The 18756-nt window shown below is 38.8% G+C and overlaps 1 protein-coding gene across 2 annotated transcripts; it reads left to right on the forward strand.

Moving 5' to 3' along the window:
• Positions 1-2440: 2440 nt before the first annotated feature.
• Positions 2441-8371, forward strand: LOC111326395 (insulin-like peptide 03). Of its 2 annotated transcripts, XM_022930376.2 has the most exons (4): positions 2441-2562; positions 7670-7739; positions 7923-8048; positions 8128-8371. In XM_022930376.2, exons 1-4 carry the CDS (start codon positions 2560-2562, stop codon positions 8274-8276), a joined length of 348 nt encoding a protein of 115 aa, XP_022786111.1. In that variant the 5' UTR covers positions 2441-2559; the 3' UTR covers positions 8277-8371. The 2 variants fall into 2 exon arrangements, with proteins under 2 accessions (XP_022786111.1, XP_088601270.1); XM_088745144.1 differs by lacking the exon at positions 2441-2562 and having other exon boundaries at positions 7407-7739.
• The last annotated feature ends 10385 nt before the right edge of the window (positions 8372-18756 follow it).

Genomic DNA, 18756 nt, shown 5'->3' on the forward strand with positions numbered 1-18756 from the left:
ATATCGAAAAGGAAACGGTCATTAAAAGATTTCCTGGTCAGAGCTAAACTTAAAGGGAAGATTTTAAAACACGGGCAGGAGTCACGCCGGTTCGTCAACACGTTCAAGAGAAATCGACCTATTTTCTTCAGCGTTTCTTTAGGGCGGTTGTCTTGCTAATACGGGATGGTATGAAGAGTGAACCATCTTCTAGCTAAGGAAGTTGTATTACCGCAGCCTCCAGCATACCATTCGGGCATAATTCTATAGTTCTTTCCTTGGTTGAAGTACGACTGCTTTCGCACTAACTGATATGAAAAAATGTCGAGAAAGAACTACAGAATTATGTCATGAGTCAACTCGCCCCATTCCCCCTATTTCTCGGTCGTGAGCATAAAAGAGGCCAGTTTTTGGAATCTTCGAAAATTTATAAAAAAAAATAACTAAAATAGATGCGAAAATTATTTTTTCGACTTTGTTATCAATAAAACAACGAGATTTATATTTCCGAAAAATATTTTCAAGGTCAGGTTGCCAAAAGACTTCATCGATCTGTTGACAATACTTTCTTCCTTCTTCATTCTCAGGAAATGGTGAAATTTTCTACCCAATCGTTATTGGAGACCCTCACCTGAGGCACTAGAGAAAAGGCAGTAAGTTTACAGGAGTATTTCCGTTTTTTGTTTACTTCAGCTGTGTAAGCCAAAACAATGGACGTCATAAAAGAAACCATTCCTTGATGCCCGAATTTGAGAGCTGCATGGGTTATTTGAAACCAGAATGTTACTTATTCTGGGTTAACTGCATGCGGATACTACGCACAGCTGTGGCAGGTAAGCATAGATTAGCAATGACTTCCAACAGCTGGGCCCCTTCACTATCATAACTTCAATCCAAGCACCCTTAAAAAAGTAAATGCAAAAATCCAAAGTTCACAATTATTTTACATGAAACCCTTCTCCTCTCCCCAATAAATGCTTACAGCGAAGGAGGAGTGTGGGGGGGGGGGGGGGGGAAGTAGGGAGGCAAGGGAAGACTGCAAAGGGAAAAGAACGCTTTACTTGCATAAGGGCGAATTTCACGCAAAGTATCTGAACACGTCCGCCCAAGATTATCGTTATACTGTTCCTAAAGCCCTTTAGGGCTCGCGTATTCTATAGAGAGGGCCACACTATTTGTTTGACTTTCACTGAAAGTCTGTCGCTTGGTTTACTCAAACCGCAGTGATGGAAACAATGAAGCATTACTTCCACTTCGATTTCGGTGCAACCCCACTTTGCAGAAAAAATTTCAAACAGAGGATTGTAGAGTGGTGGCAAAAAATAAAACAAACAAAGTTCTTAAATCCTTGATATGTGTTCTCATCATTTATCAATTGCTTTGTATACCACTTGTGATCAAAAACGTTCAAAATTTGTCTGAAAAATAATTCAGCCTCATTTTTTTCTTTAAAAAAAAAGCTTTCCGTTTTAAAATAGATTTTAACACAGTTCTTCCCAAAACGAGGGACGAAGGGCTTTCCCCTACAGTCTAATGGCGTTGTAAGTCTCGTTTCTTGTGTAGTTTGTGTATTTTTGTTTTTTAATTCAAACCAGTAAGAAATAAAATTAATGGCTAGCGTCAGTTATATTGTGTATCTTGTGCATACACGAAAGCGTTTTTTGTTTTGTTTTACCTCAAGCCAAACTATGATTAGGGTGGCGTGTACAAACTCAATGAGTTGGCGATTCAGTTACTTTTTAATTAAGTAACCAAACCTTGGAAAGTTTGTTGTTTGTTAGACCAAAGCATTTCAAAGCTAGACGGAAACCAAAACAAGGCGAGTGAAAAACAGTGTATAGATAGGACAAACAGGCTATGAATAGACGGAAATTCCCAGCCTTGCAGACCACAGCTCACAACGCTAAGTGTTTACTTTATAAAGGCGTGGATTGGACTGTTTTTCTTGTGAGATAACCAAAGGAAGTTCAAACAGTAACCAAGACATTTTACAAAACAAGTTTTACGGGATGAATATTAGGCTTGGCCATTTAAATATCACTGAATTCATCTGTCCGTCTTCATTTCTTTAAGTATTCTGGAGGAAGAATAGAGGATAAACTAGAAGACATCATGGCATTATTATAAATGAAAAAGCGGAGGTGGCTGGTCTAAGTTTTCCGCTCTATTTTCCCCACTTGTTACCATTTATTTAACTCGCAAAGTGTTTACTTTACTACTAGATTTGTATTTTGTACAATGCAGCTGATCAAAGAGGAGAGTTTTCGTAGAGTATTCCGCCCGCTAGAGCGCAAATGGTCTCAAAGAATTGTCTATCTGTGTTGACAAACGGAAAATAGCAGCACAATGGCGCGCGACGGAAGCGAGTTTAACGAACAAAAGTCGTTTGTGGAAATCAGTTTGAACGCCGTAAGACCTTTTGTGTTTCTCAGACAGGTGTTTTTCAATTAAACTTAAATAAAACTCAACCAAAACCCATTTTTAAAATCTACCTAGGAGTGAAAAGCGACGCTCGTTTTGACGCGGCAAGTTATCTGCATTTTGGAGGTCGCACTGCCACCAAAATCGAGAATACAACGTATGGTATGTACGATATGTATGTATGAGTTGAAATTGAGTGCAAGGGCTGAATTGAAAGAAGATGTCATTCAACTGAATGAATGACACAGGTATACTAACAGAAAAAGAACACCGAGCGCTTCGAATAGCAGTCAAACGTACGACCTTCCGATTACTACTTCGAAATGATTTGGCCGGTAGAACAGTCTATTGCAATTTCATCCGAGACAGAAAGGTCCAGTATAAGTTGCAGCCGATCAAAAATCATACAAACTCTAAAACTTTAAAGATACGTGTTCAGTTTACTTGCTAAACTCACCAGCTAACTTTCTCAGCGACAAGACGTCTCATTAAGTGATAAGGGCCCTCCATGATATTTCTCTCATTTTTAACAAGAAAATCATTTACATTTCTGTCACTGGATGTTGAATGATGCTGTCCCCTTGAGAGCGTCTGGCATCATTGAGTATAATTTTATTATTTCCATAACGTTTAGTTAAGCTTTTTACGAGACCCAGCATTGATAACTTTCAAAATGTTAAACTCATCTTGTCCGAACTTCAAAAGTATCGTCTAAAAAGTAAACGAAATGGCAGAGAAAACGAAAACAGTACATGAAATGTTACAAATCCTTATATATCAGTCACATTTTCTTTATCACCACACCAGATTGCATCACGTAATTTAGTTTTTAGTCAAAAGAGCCGACAGTTTAAGAGTATCATAATAAAGCATATGGTAAAAAAAAAAAATTATAAATACTAAAAGCTAAGGGTACTGACATAGTGCGCGGGAAATACTGTGGAAGACCGTGATATCAATGTCATTTTTTTCTAAGTTACACCATCAAGCACTTAAAAAGTACTCGTTGACGAGTACTTTAAGGTTTTAAAACCACTGATGTGTGGACTAAAATCATAGATCATGATTGGCAATTACAAAGATTTGAGATGAAATTTGCGGCATCAGTTCATCAGTTATAGAAAAATAATCGGCTTGATCGCGACCTTCCTCGATTATTTTCCCACCAGCATGGCTTATTCCTTTGATCTCAATGTTTGAATTAAGTTTTAATCCTGAAGCTTTTTAATATCTTTTTCAAAGATAAAAATTTGCATCCGAAAATAATTTTGAAATTAAAAATTATTCAGTGTTGAAAATTAATGTAGTGGTGTTAATCATACCGGTTGTTCTTACTCAAATGTCAGCGGTTATCATTGTTTCATACAGAATCAAATGTCAGCGGTTATCATTGTTTCATACAGAATCAAATGTCAGCGGTTATCATTGTTTCATACAGAATCGGATGTCAGCGGTTATCATTGTTTCATACAGAATCAAATGTCAGCGGTTATCATTGTTTCATACAGAATCTAGTTTCGGTTTGAAAGCTTTCAATGTCAGATACTAGCTTGTCGTACGCTTGTCGTGCCATTTTAGTTTTCAAATTCCACGGTAATGACTAAAAAGACGAGGTCTTTTAACATCATAACCTCCTTTCCGCGGCCTTACATGGTCCGCCGGGTTTTTAGCTAAAGAGAAGTTAACAAAATAATTCTACATGGATAATGGAATATTTCACTAGGTAAACAAAAGAAATGGCAAGTATCGCCTGTACTTTAGCCGACGCCCGCTCTGAAGTAAATAAATTGAAAAGCATGGGATTTATTTCACTCCCCTCTCATCTATTATGTCAGCTTCTGACGCACGATAACTAATAACACCATTATCCGGCACTGATCTTGACAGTTAGAAATAAGAGAAAAATCCAGACACTCAAAACAGTGATTGAATTAAAGTTTGCCGTGGATCAAATAAAGTGAAGGTTAATTCAAGCAAGGCAATGAGAGGTTTTGTCATCAAGGTAAGAAAGCTTATACTGCAACTGTTTCCATGATTAGGTTCAGCTTGTCTTGATGTATTACATCATTTGGTCAGGATTCTACAATTTAAGGTTATTTACTAGGCTTTTGGATCCCACCAAATTATGTTCTTAATTCAAATAAACACAACTCAGCTGTGAGAATTCGCAAATTAAACAAAATCTTAACTCAAATGAAGGAGAATTGATATGGGCTGTTCGGTTTCGCATTAATGCTGCAAAATTTGAATATTCAGGGTTTCCAGGCTACCACTTTATATCTTATGGCTTTTAAAATCTGGCCCTCGAAGCCTTTGACGACTGTTATTCCACGCCAACGATGTACACAATACAGTTCTATTTCTTTTCAAAATGTACACGGCAATGGCTAACTTACACAAAGATAATATGAGTAAAAGTTCTTGTGTTCTAAAAGCGCTCCATCAAGTTCCTGAAAAATCTCAAATGTTTAATTTTTATCACTTCATGTATTCGCTTAGCGATTTATTCAGAGTGCATTCGAGGGAAATTAGAACATGGAAAATGAAAAAGCTTTTTAAGAATGAGCGTTTAACAGCAATTTTGACAAACGCGAGACTACGAGAGTAAGGGGGGGGGGGCATAGTGTAGACATTGGGTGCGAAATCCAATCTTGTCACCTGGTGAGGTGGACGAAACCATTCTCAATGTCGCTAGCAAACTCAGAAAACTATTATTAGGAAAAACCTCAGGGCGAGGATAGATGGTCAGAGTAGTGCAGTCAGACATCATGACACGGTCAAAGGCGGCATGTATATATATATATATATATATATATGTATATATAATTATACCTCAAGATTTAGGTTACTTGAACTTTTACTGCAACTCTGAGTTTCATGCCTCTTGCGAAGCAATCGTCAGGCAACTGCCAGAAATAACGGTTACAATCCACCAAAATTTAAAAGACAAAACAATGTGTACATGCGCGCGCAACATACTGCACGCGCTATCGTAACATTACGTTCTTTAACAGGAATTTCCTGACATGTCTGCAACCTGATGTCAGTTCATTTCTTTTGTTTAAACTTGCCATCTGCGGTTTACAAATGATAAAATATTTTTCCCACAAACACAAATTGCATCTTTTGGCTACATTGGAATACGAACTAGCTTGTTTCACCTTGCGCCACTTAATATTAAACTTAGTGTCCTTATCTTTAAGACTCCATATATATTTGCTAAGTTCAGTAGCATGCCTGTAACGTTCGTTTCGGAATGAACACAAGTGGTTCCTGTAACGCATTTTAAAAGCGGTGTCACAGAGACCAATGTACGTTTCCTTTGCGGTTTCTGTGGTGACCTCTGCCTGGTAAATTATGCTTTCCATGTTACAGTTTCCATCCATGGGGCATATGTCAGGTTTTCGACAGTTGCAGCTTTTCCTAGCTCGATCATTAGCGTGTGCGAGTTTCCGGATTTCAGATTTGTTGTGGTTAGATATGACAGTTTTAATGCTGCCCATGCAGCTGTAGCTCAGTTTAAGGGTGTTCCGGTTGAAAATTTTGTGAAGAGGATCAGTTTTTGTGAAATGCTTATCAATAAGTGCAAGGAAGCATTTTCCGACGTTAGTTTCCACGTTCTTGCTGTATGGTGGGTTAAACCAAGTAATATTCCGCTGCCTGTTACTTCGTGGACGTGGTGCCTGGTTTGATGCAGCGTTGAATGACAGCTACACCCTGCCTCATCAGTGCAGTGCTGATGCTAGGATGGAGCAGAACCGAGAGTGTCACCCCAAACGACCCAACATTTGTGGTGTCGTCTAAGCCATGCCAGAGTGCTCATATATATATATATCGCAAGTCGTTAGTGGAACTCTCAGGCCAACAAAGGTGCACCGCGCCAGGAGGATCAATAAAGATTCGCAGTCCAAACCTCACAGCAAACACGAACGTAGAAAGTTTAAAAACTGCAAGGATTGACAACTTCTGACGTTAAAAATATAAAAAATTTTAATAAAAAACGTTTAAAAAATTTCCATCTTAATGTATAATTAATTTTCCATCTTATATTAGGCGCTACTAACTGATCGTTCAAAGGCCCTTTTCTTGGATTTTGTCGGACCTTTAGGCGTGGATTGGACTCAGAGGCCCTGCCAAGGGATCTTATTATGATTAGTATCATTTAAGGGCCCCTCCAGGGATTTTGTTGCTAATTTGCCCTTTCGGGCTCCAGAGGCCTTGTTTTGGGATTTTGTTACGGTTTACAGTTGTAGTTAAAAGTGGGCCTCCCCTTTTTAATGCTTGCCGCATTACTTCTTTGCAATTGGTTACGCCACTCATTTTAACATATTTAGTATTCCTATCTCTTAGTTTTTAGGGTTTGCTTCTTGTATTTTGTCTATTGCTTTCTTTGCAATTAGGTTTTTTGTTATCTTTTTATTAGCACCAGTTCATTAGTCGTTATCTGTAATTACGTAATCATTAGCACTTCGATCCTATTTAATGCTCTTTTTTTATTTCAAAAGTTGTAAATAACTGAAGGTCTCTGACCGAAACGTCTTTTATTAAAATTTTTTATATTTTTGACGTCAGAAGTTGTCAATCCTCGCAATTTTTAAACTTTCTATATATATCAATCCTCGCAATTTTTAAACTTTCTATATATATATATATAGAAAGTTTAAAAATTGCGAGGATTGACAACTTCTGACGTCAAAAATATAAAAAATTTTAATAAAAGACGTTTCGGTCAGAGACCTTCTGCACTGCACTGACGAGACCCACATAGGTCGAAACACTGTGCACTCTGTCTGCAGTTATATATATATATATATATATATGGCAACATAACCTTTTTGCAGTTTCAGCATTCATCTTCAATTAACCGTTCGAGTGAGAAATGGTCTTGAACCAAAGCCTAGCTAGTCATTCCGTACTAGATATACAATTTACCCGTCACTTCGCTGTTTTCGCGTCACTGAAAAATATTTTTCTAATCATATTTTGGTTTTTCATATCATTTGGTGCTTAAAAAAAGAAAACATGTTAGCGAAGTATGTCGTATTCAGATAAGGAACCTTTGACATTCTTACTCTTAGTAAGCGATCTTCACCGGAATGACGTCACAAGCCACACTCCAGCAAGCGAGTGACATATTTAAACATCGATCGAGTCGTCACATTGTCTCGTTTCTACGCTAAGCATGTCCAACGAGTTATAAATGACACAATGATTTAGACTGGGCTACCTGTAATTTAGCAAATGTTGTGCTTTCTGTTCTTTTTGTCAGATGAAGGATTCGTTTCTTTGGATCATTGTGCCACTCCTGGCTATTGTTCTAGGTCTCGAAGCTGTTCCAGGTAACAAAGACTCGCAAATGTATATGATCTGAGTGTGAGAAATTTTTCGCCTTTTACCATCCTTCTTACGTTACTAATTACCTTTTTCACCCAATCTGTCAGAGCGATAACACGATTTCGGATTTACGGCAGTCGATCGAAAAGCGCTCAATTCTAATTCATGAAATAATTTTGTCTTAATAGGGTCTAGATTTTTTAAGGCGAATGAAGATGGATCTCGCCGAATTGATGGCCATGTCTGTGGCGATCATATCATAGATGTCTACTACACGCTGTGTTTTGGCGAATTTGCTGGAAAGACAAAACGTAGTAAGAGAATCTTACTGTTTCCTTTCTAGCCTGATATTTCTATCACCAACTATGATCTCCTTATTTTTTGTATTTTCAGGATCACCTTTGATGGAAGAAAAGAAGGCTCTAAGTTTTATACATTCTAAAAGCACTGGAATTCTACGAAAAGCACGTTCAGCTACAACTATTGTTGAGGAGTGTTGTAGAGAGGGCTGCACTATCGGTGAATTCATGGAATATTGTTGAAGCAGCGGCTACACGGAAATTTACATAACAGTGGTAAAATAAGTCCCGAGGAGTCTAGAAAATTCGATAATGTATTTGTAAAAAGATGAACTAAATTAAATTGTAACAAAACGAAATGTGGTCGATGGTGATAATGGATTATTCGAGGAAAACCTACAACGTGTTACACTCATGAAGCTGAAGCACACAGTTTGAGATTAATTTGATCGGGGATAAGAAGCCAATAGATTTTCATCTTTTAATCATGTGCCAACTAAGACGAGTTCACTACATTTACAACAGTTGAGATACAAGGAAAAAAATATGGTGAGCCAGTGAAGTGATTTAATGGTTAACAATAATTTGGAAACTCGACAAAAAAAAAAATCCGTCTTTATTTGATCCTATTGTATGAATGGAGCTTAAAGGCTAACTCCGGACAGACTAAACCTGAGGTATGGCAAAAAGTAGTAGTAAATGATGGCGTCGCTTTCAAGGCCCCAAGGTCCTTGCATAGTATTCTTGAACATACTAACTCCTTATCTGATGCAACAAGCGCTTGAACGAGTACCGTCTGGCAAATGTTTGGGACTATCGGTCCTTCAACCTACAGAGTACCCCGAGGGCACTTAAGTAACTCACAAAGAGTAGCTTGGGGCGGCTGCGTTTTGAGCGACATGGGTAACCAAATGAACCTAGATTCATCACATGTGTGTGTAATATACTGACGTGTACCAGTCGACAAGTTACTAGAAGCCATTTTGAAATACAACGAGGTCGTCGTCATTCAGGGTGTTGGAATTATTTTTCGTTTCTACCGAAGATGGCCGTGCGAGAACAGCGCAGGAATACTTGCTAAAGTACATGATACTTTCAGAGATTCTAAAAAACTTATCATGCAATTCAGTAGGGGGTGATGAAAGGTAAAAAGGAAGATTAATAATGACAATTGTGTACCTTGACCGGCGTCAACTGAGTGAATCAGTGACAAGCCGAACGCCTCAAGTTCGAGTGAAATTCAGCTGTTAAAAGGCCCCTTCTCCTCCTATTCATACACGTCTTAACCCTTGACTGCCATCAGTCGGATTAACATGTAACTTATCCCTATGATATCCATACATTTCCCAGCAAAACAGGTAACGAGAATACTCAAACTAATCTGGCAGAAGTTGTTATCTTGATCTAACACCAAATTCTTGTACCCTATTTGCAAAAGAAATGTGTAGTAGCTACAGGGGAGAATTTGAACATCACATCTAGGGAGTAAAGGGTTTACAGAGCATCCACCGTAAAGGACGAAGTATTTTTTTTTTGCGTATGTTAACAAATAAGAGCAAATTCATTAAGTTATGTAGTTTGTAATCCCCATCAATTTCATTCCGGACTATTTTTCTTTCCTGCTTTAATTAGAAGTTACTTCCTTTTGATGCGCTCCTTCCCCCCTATGAAATCCGTTGTTTATAAATCCACCGCATATTCTGACGCATATTTTGTTTTAAACCAAAGCCAACAATTTAGATCAAACAACAAAGGTCCGTCCAAAGGATCCAGCAAATATTTATGTACTCCGAAAACTTTCATCAATATTTTTTTTCTTGTATACATATGAAGGCGAATCTTCTGATGGCGGACCTTAGTCAAAACAAAAGCTGCGTGGATGCCACCAGATGCACGTATTTCGTTGACAACACGTACTAGTATCAAAGCAAACAAATGCAGTGGGATGACAAGCTGCTACAGAGTGAACTCAGCTGGAATCCAGCTGAATTTGTGAGTGAGATCATAGTCTGTTTTAGCCGTTGGTTGGTAAAACAAAGCACAATATCGGACAGCGCTGCAGCAGCAGAGGAATGAAGAAAGAAAAACGAGGGAGTTTCCCTCCTCCGCTACTATATATCGCGCTGTTTGCTATTTCGCTCCCGGTATTTTTCTAATTGAAGGCCAGGAACGAGCTTGTGAGATCACAGTACAGGAAAACCCTCGTTAGTACCACTGACAAAACCTTTCTTTCTGTAACTGTTTAGTTCTAAGGAATTGCAGTACCAAAAATCGCCGGCAAATCGCTAGGGAAAATGTATGAGGGCAATAATTGACAGAAACTCCGGCTCATGTCTGTCGTTGTCCCAAATTTGTAAGGATAAAGAAGATGCTATTTCAGTGTGAATTCAGAGCGGCCCTACCGACGGGACCAATGGATCAACATCTAAAAGTTTCTAAACTTCATTACTGAACAAGCAAAGAGGAGCAAGCGAGTGGAAGCTTAAGCTGGTTTCGAGGCATTGAATAAAAGACAATTGAACATCTTCGCTTCGGAACAAGACAATAGAAGTGGAACTAGAAATGAATCGGTGAGGGCCAAAATAAGAGCAGACGAGGATTTCAAAAATGAGATAAAGCAAATCCTTAACAACGCGGAGCAAGAAACAGTAAAGGCGATCATGTGCTTCAATACCGAAATAACACACACAGTATTAATTCAATTTTAACAACAGTCAAACCTGAATTAAGCAGCAACGTAGTAAGTGGTCAGCCTGTATTAAGCGATCGGTTGTCGAAGTCCCGAATTTGTTTCCTGTTATTGTAATTTTCACTTGTATTAAGCGGTCATCTCTATTAGGCGGATGTGGTCACCTTCGACTGAGTCCCAATACGCCCTGTTGGTATTTTCTTCCATCTGTATTGTGAACCACACACCAGGGGCGTAGCCAGGATTTTTCAAAGGGGGGGGTCACAGAGGCTACTCACCATTTACACCGCTGCCCTCCCGCGTGTATCAGCGGGCTCAGTCGTATTATCGCGGCATGAAGGCCCATATCAATGGCTTTTACGGCCAAGATACTGTCATGGCGTTTTCGCCACCTGAATATTGTAGGTTGATTGCTCTAAAGAAGACCTACCAAGGAGGGAGGGGGGGGGTCACGGGCACCCCAGGACCCGCCCTGGCTACACCCCTTGCTCACTGTCCTTTCATACGTTAACTTTTTATTTGCATTTAAAATCGAAAATCCAGTGAACTGGGTCAGCAGTCAATCCACGGTTATTAACAGCAATCGTAAAATCTAATGTCTACTTCACCGTGTGCCGTCCTTTAGAGAGAAGGAATATAAGCTACTGATCTGACACTACTACCATGCGTTTTTAGTGTGTGTTTGTGGTTGCGCCTCTGTTGCCAGATTCACTTATGCAAACAACAGTCCTTTTTCTTAATTAAGCCTTTGACCATTAAGAGTAACTAGCATCTAAGTTCTCCTTACAATATCACCCCCGAATCACACATTAAGGTTAGGAGAATAAAGGAAATGATCACCAACTAACCGCCGCCTGGTTAGCTCAATTGGGAGAGCGCCGGACTGCTGTGCGGGAGGTCGAGAGTTCAATACCGGCCGGACCAACACTCAGGGTCTTAAAATTAATTGAGAAGAATATGCTTCCTTTCTTTAACATCAAGGAATGGTTAGATATTCTAGTCTTCTCGGATAGGGACGAATAAATGGAGGTCCCGTCTCCTGCAGGGTTGGGGTAGGAGACGTTAATTTCCCATGCACAAGATTACTGTGTGATGGATATCCTCCCTGGGGTGGGTTGGGTGGGTAGGTGAAATTGCTACGGACTAAACACGGCTGCCAGAGGCGCCTGTCTGATTTCAACCTTAAAATTGTAACAAAACACGTATGTTGTTTAGAGAAATAGAGACCTTTACGACTGAAAGAAGCGGCTTGATTGTTAAACAAATTCTCCTTGTCAGCACCGTAGGAAATGTATAGAAAACAGTATGGAGAATATGAGGAGTAATGTTAGGGTGAAAAGGGTTAACATCGTTTGGTTGATATTTTTCATGGTGTACTGACTAGCAGGACTTGGTGTCATTCCCGAACTTTACCTTTTAAATTGGGACATACTTTCATCGGTCAATGTTGATAGTATCAGAGAGGATTCATATACTGTTTTCAAACTACTTGGCTGAGCCTTTGAGACAAAAGGTTTTTTTATTGTATATAAGCAAGTATAGGCATAAAAAGGTGGCCGGGTGATGCCTTTAAAGTAGCAAACGTAAAAAGGTTCTAACACGATTTCTCTTAGTGACTTATAACAATTACGCAATATTTCTTCATTCAAGACTCCATTCAAGTTGTATTTGCGGGATTCCAGTATCACATTCTACAACGTGATTAAAAAATTAGTTATTGACTCATGTAAGATTGCCTTTCTTAAATATTTCAAGATAAAACTAATTCAAAACGAAACAATATTGTCACCGTGTAAATGTAGCTTCCGTTTCTGAAGTCAGAGCTTCCTGCTTTACAAGCTTTCAGCAAACAGATACTGAGCCAGATACTCAGTTTGAAGCACTTTCACACATGCAGCATTTAACTAAACCTAAATTTGGCTTGCATGAAAACTTAATAAGACTTAATTTGTAAGCTAGGTTGATCCTTGAGTAAACGTTCCAAGCCAAGTAAGAAATATGACTCTAGATTGGGAAACGTCAACTTATTTAACGAAGTCGCATCCAAATCGTTTGATCTTCTCTCACAATAAATGAAAGATAAAAAAAATTGCTGCGCGACAAAAATTACCTTACCCAGACCAAAACAAACATAATGCACGTTCACTAACAGCACTTCGATAAAAATCTTACAAACATTAACTGAAATTAAAGAACAAGTCGGTAACAATGCGGTTTAAAGCAAGCCGTCTACCCGGCGCTTGCCAATATCTCAATTGCTTTCAATTTGATCTTGACGTCGGATTCCTGAACTTAACACGTCACCCAATTCCTTTCTCCAAATAAACACATTGGATTTTAGTTTTACGGCTTTCGAGCCTAATAAAGCTAAAATCCGAGTGCTTGTTGTAAGCCAACATAAAATACTGCTGCAGTTGTCTTATAATCCAACAGATTGCGGATTAATCCGTGAAGACCAAATAGGTCACTCAGTAAAATCTTGCGTGGAAAAACCATCAAACATAACTTCCAGAAAGACTTTGCATCTTAGAGAGAAAATTTCGAGGCAGGTCTTGAGTTTAAGTAAGGTTTATGTAACACTTTGCATTACGTGGATCTTGCTAATAACTGCTTGAAATCTGCAGAACAATTAGCTTTTCAACAGAAGAAAAGGAAATTAGAAAGGGGGCGCCAAGAGGAGGTATTTGACGATGGAAAAAAAAAAATCTACCGGAACGTAGTTGAAGTGAGAGTTAAAAGATCAGCTAAGGGTCATAAGCTTCAGCTGCACCAGCATTGAATTGCAAATACACTTTGGCAGAAAAGAAACAACTTCACCAAGGTACTTAACGCGGCAGCTCAAAGCGAGTTACATGGGGCTATTAGCATGTAATTAGGCGCAACTGAATAGAGCACGACCACAATGCGCAAATAGCCTTTTAGACACCCTGCAAACCTCTTTTCCGGCAAACCACGCGTGTACAAAAAGCTTAGACGTTTACATTGTATTTCTCATAAGGCTTAAGCAATCAGTAAATGCTGCTCCATTTGATGTAGATTTTAATGATCAGTTTACTGAAAAGAGTAATCAACTTCCCGCTACGCATAATTTACACAATCACTGACTTTGGACTTGAACAAAAAGATGGAACAGGGTCGCCATAAGATTAAAAAAAGAAACTTCTGTTGCGATAAGATGAAATGACTACGCTTCCAAGTGAATTGACCTCTCAAGAAGCATGAGGGGGCTACAAGGCACTTGAAGAAAGACATTTCTTAGCTTAAGTTCTCGATGCAACGCCTTGTAATTCAAAAACACGTCCTTATAATGATGAGTGAATTAAACACATATCTTCATTATGTGAAGGTGTCAACTGATATCATTGACCGGCTCCGCAAAAGTTATTAAACACAGACTTAAACAATTCGACCATTTTTTTTTTTTGCATTTTTTTTTGTCTGGCCATACAACAGAAAAGAAATGACGCAAAATTAAATTTTGCCCAGACAAATGAATTGATTGGCACATAGTTATTTCACTGACAAGTTTTATGGAGATAGGTGCTGGCTAAAGCTCAAAAGTGTACCAAAAACGGGTTGGCACAATGCCCCTTTGAGCACTTAGGTCAACTCATTTTCAATTGTCATGAGATACTAATGGGTGATAAATTGTGATATTTCGTAGATCAGTGGTAATTCAGGAAAATGTGTCAACAACTCTGGCGGGGCTTCTTCTGTCAACTTTGTGTGATTAAAAGGGCAAGTCGTAACACATGGCGAAAAAGGTCTCTTTTTTCATGGAAATGACCCGTTCTTGAACAAGTGTTCAATAACCGCAGTACGACTATTTTTAGTAACTGAACCAAAAATGTTCAATTATGAGAATGAAGTCGTAATGGCTTTGTCTAAATGTTACAACCGATGCAAACTATCGCAAGAGAACCAAATCAATTAAGAGAGGGCAAAGCTTAAGGGAAATTAAGTCCATAAAATGTTCTGATGGTCCGAGGCTGCATAACAACATTCACTGCAATGACGTTACTCTGAATTCCGTTCCACCACAGGATACCCATATAACTCTGTCGTACATTATACAGTCACACAAAACTTGTCAGTAGCAATTGTTGAAACCAGTCCTCCTCCTTCCCTTGTCGATGTTGATGACGAGAACATTGGGCCACATGTAAAATCAAAATCAGGAGGGAAGCCGGGGTGTCTCACCATTACCTGAAGAGGACTCTGATGAAGGGTTTGTGCCATTTTAGAGAGTGTCTTACCGACACAACTGCATAGTATTCAAAGTATCTGAAACTTCCCAGCATTACATAAAGGGAGTGTGAGAACTTAGATTGCTATCGCCCACAAAAATTTCGCTAATTCTATCCAGAAGGATAGCTTTTGTTAAATATGATTGGTGTAGAATGTGATCTGACTTGCCTAAAAATCGTCGATAACACCCGGCATTAATCGCCAGTTATGATAAAGACAAAAAAAATTTTAACCCAGAATCATGATTTATATGAACAAATGCTAGGTCCTACAAATGAGAAAAATGTGCAAGATGAAAAGAAAAAATGGCAATTGTGTAAGGAGAGATCAAAGGAAACGCCTGCCAGAAAATATCAACAAGGCCAAGGAATCTAATTCGTAGAAGTTAATTTTATCAGGAATCGATCATGAAGATTCGACAAAATGAAATGTTTCGCTAGGGTGATCAGCCGTAGACGATCGTGGAAGGTGCCACAAGATAAGTGCTACATTCTTCAAAGATTTCGTTTTCATTTAGAATTGAACAAACTTTCAGTTATCTAGTTCTCTACATTCTCTGGTCACATGACAAAAACAAAAGACGTTGAGACATTAAAGAGTTTTTTAGAGGGGATAATTGGTCATTCAGCTTAGGAAACCCACGAGTCCTAAGGTAGTATGCATATCTCAATTGATCTCCTAGGACCTTTACCGTAAAATAGTACAACAGATCTTTCAAAGATCTTCGAATGCCCTCTAAATATGATTTTTTTCGACGGGAACCCTTCATAATGGTGTCGGGTTTTTGAAAACGACCTTCAAAGATGTTTTAAGGCCATCCCCCAAGAAGTCCTTACGAATTATGGATAATTTTAAAATTTCAGACCACTGAAAGATTTTCAGTTTGCGAAAAAGCAGTTTAGCAAACGTCATTTGCCGAAAAAAACCACATTGCAGATAACACTACCATCCAATTTATCGCAAAAAACGTGCTAATTCAGAAAGAAACTCTGACTGAGATGATAACGTCAGATCAAGAGAAAAGGAATGTCCTAATATTTTCTCTTGGTCAGACAGACAGGTCTCACCAATACGTGGCTAGCTGCAGCTAGGAGGGATTCACTTCGAGATTGGTTTTCAAAACCATGTAAGTCACAGTTTCTCGGATTACTGAATAGATTTTTAAGGATTCGAGAATGATATAGACCTCCAATATTAAAGTGTAAAAACATAAGAAAAATGCGGTGTCAATAGGATGAAAGTCTCACAAGGCTTGGAAATAGCAGAAAATACCTCATATACAAAAATAAAATGTCAGGGCGAAAAAGGAAAAAAAAATAAAGGAAAAACCAAACAACAAACAACCAACAACAACAAAAATTGCACACGTTTCCTGATAAGGCCAGTCAGGAGCCGCGCGTAGTGATTTGTGATTACAGATAAGCAAACGTTCTGTTTAGGTTGCACAACATAAAACTGAGGGAAAAAAGTTGGCACCTGCGAGTCTGCCCAGCCCTGATAAGTTACAGTTTCTAAAAGCTGGATGGCGGAGGAGTGATTACATATTTACATAAGATTTGCGTGAAGATTCTTGGATGCACTCGCAAGAATCAAACTCTGCCCCCATATCTGCGTGTTTACCACAAGGTATCTTTACAGCCCTCCCACGGTGTGACGGTGGATCACAGGATACCCAGGGGAACTTGGAACCTCCTGTACCTGCAACAATGTCAGTTTTCCACATGATGTGATTGCAGATAAACACCCGGGTTTTTTAATTGGCACCAAGCCCTGTTACACAATTTTTTTTAATAGAAATATTAGTTGTATTGAACCAGACATTACTTAACAAAGTAAGAGTGTAAGCGTGATACCTTTGATGATCAAACTTGCATGACGAGGCACACGCCACTGGAAGATATTGCCCGCTGATGGAAAGTTACAAAATATAACAAGATACGAAACGTGTCTGAAACTTTTACTAAAGCCGCTAGAATAATATAAAATCCGTGCGTGTCAGTTCAACTCTATCAGCAAAACGCCACTGCCAGTGACTGTCTGAATCACTTGTCGCGTGATGCCTTGTTCAAGGAAGGAGTGTAAACCGAAAAAGACACGCTATTATACATATACAGGAATGTACAATTTGCGACGCTGATTTCAATGAAAACAAAACGCAATCGAAGCTTCTTTGAAAGCACTTTGTCGGCACTTGATGTTTACAGAAACAAGAGTGTTCAAAGGTTAAGATAAGAAAGTCGTTATCACAAACGCAATATCCTTATCTCAGCAGCAAGGATGCTTCGCTCAAGAAGCACTTAATTCAATCCTTAATTTTGTTACTGTGCAATAAACATTAAATCTAAGCTCTTTGAACGATGAATCTTCCTTCCTGTAAAAATTTCCTTCTTAAAACAACCAAAGGAACGCGTCCACTAATGAAATAAATTCAATTTGTTAAATCAGTGACGGAGCATGAAATGTGTTTCGGCTTTGGTTTCAATAGAAAGCCATTCAATTAACCGTGTCTCTCTATGTAAATAACAATCAATGGAAAGGAACACTGCTAACTCTTTCCCAGCCACAAGCCATTAACTTATCGTCCGATATGTGTTGAGTTCCTTTCAAGAGTTCTAGCCGCGTGCCGCTAAATAATTAGGACTAAAAGCCACGCGAATAAAGAGCGTTCGTGCATGCACTTCGTTAATGCGTTCATGCAACTGTCAAATACCCAAGCAGTTAACCCTTGTAGCTGTCTCGAATGATAGATTTTATACAATATGGCAGCTAAAAAAATTGATAGCACAAGAATAGATATGTAAAACTGAAGGCATTGCTTGGAGATCGAAAACCGTATACAACTGACTCTCGAGTAAAGAGAACGTGAGATTCCGATGCTAATATTACAAGCTTTCCGCTTGTCTCCTAGAGAACCACAAAGGGTTGGCATGGCTAAGTGAAAACAGGAAGCTGTAACGTTAACCAATATCCGCGTCTGGCCGCTGTGTACACCGGACTTAAAAATGTAAATCAATGGTGTAATTTACCATTGACAAACTTTCAGGCACGCGTTTGGCGCGTGTAAGCAGAATTATCAAATAATAACCTTGCAAAGGAAATGTTTGTTTGTGTATGTCCACCTCTGCGAGCATATCTGCTACCAACTTCTCGACAGTAGTTCCTGTTTCGAAAACGGGTCAAAGACATAAAAGAGAACACGAAATGGCAAAAAGGAAATTGAGTTCTAAATATGCGTTGACAGTAATTAATTCTAATACAGCACGCTTCATACCACATTTCAAGCCGACTCGCCTCTTAATTGAGATAAACTCAAGAACATTATCAAGTTTTGGATCTCGACAAGTGGCGTCGTTTTGGCCCGTTAATTTCGTGCCATATTCGCGTGTCTTGATTGACTGTTTCCTTTCCGCTAACTAGGAGCGCCAGGAATTCTTTGTAAAAGCAAATATTTGTTACTGAAATAAAACAGTTTTATGTCTCATTACTCTGCAGCGGTAGGTAAACGGTTGTGAAGGAATGTTGTCAAAGTTAAAATTCTCTGCAAATAAAATCGATGAAAGGAAAAGAACTGACAAGCACAAAAAGGAAAAGAATTAATTTAACCCACAATGGATAAGTTTAATTGGACCCCACACAAAGAAATCTCCGAAAAAGAGCGCTTGATGGTGTCGAATGAGCTTTTGCTGTTCTACATAGGGCGTACAGAACTGTTCTAAAACAATTGCCACAGTCGTCTTCAAGGAAAGATTTGCATTGTCAACAGTTTATCAAACTAACAGCTTCTCT

This window comes from Stylophora pistillata, chromosome 1 (genome assembly GCF_964205215.1).
Source record: "Stylophora pistillata chromosome 1, jaStyPist1.2, whole genome shotgun sequence".
NCBI classification, from domain to species: domain Eukaryota; kingdom Metazoa; phylum Cnidaria; class Anthozoa; order Scleractinia; family Pocilloporidae; genus Stylophora; species Stylophora pistillata.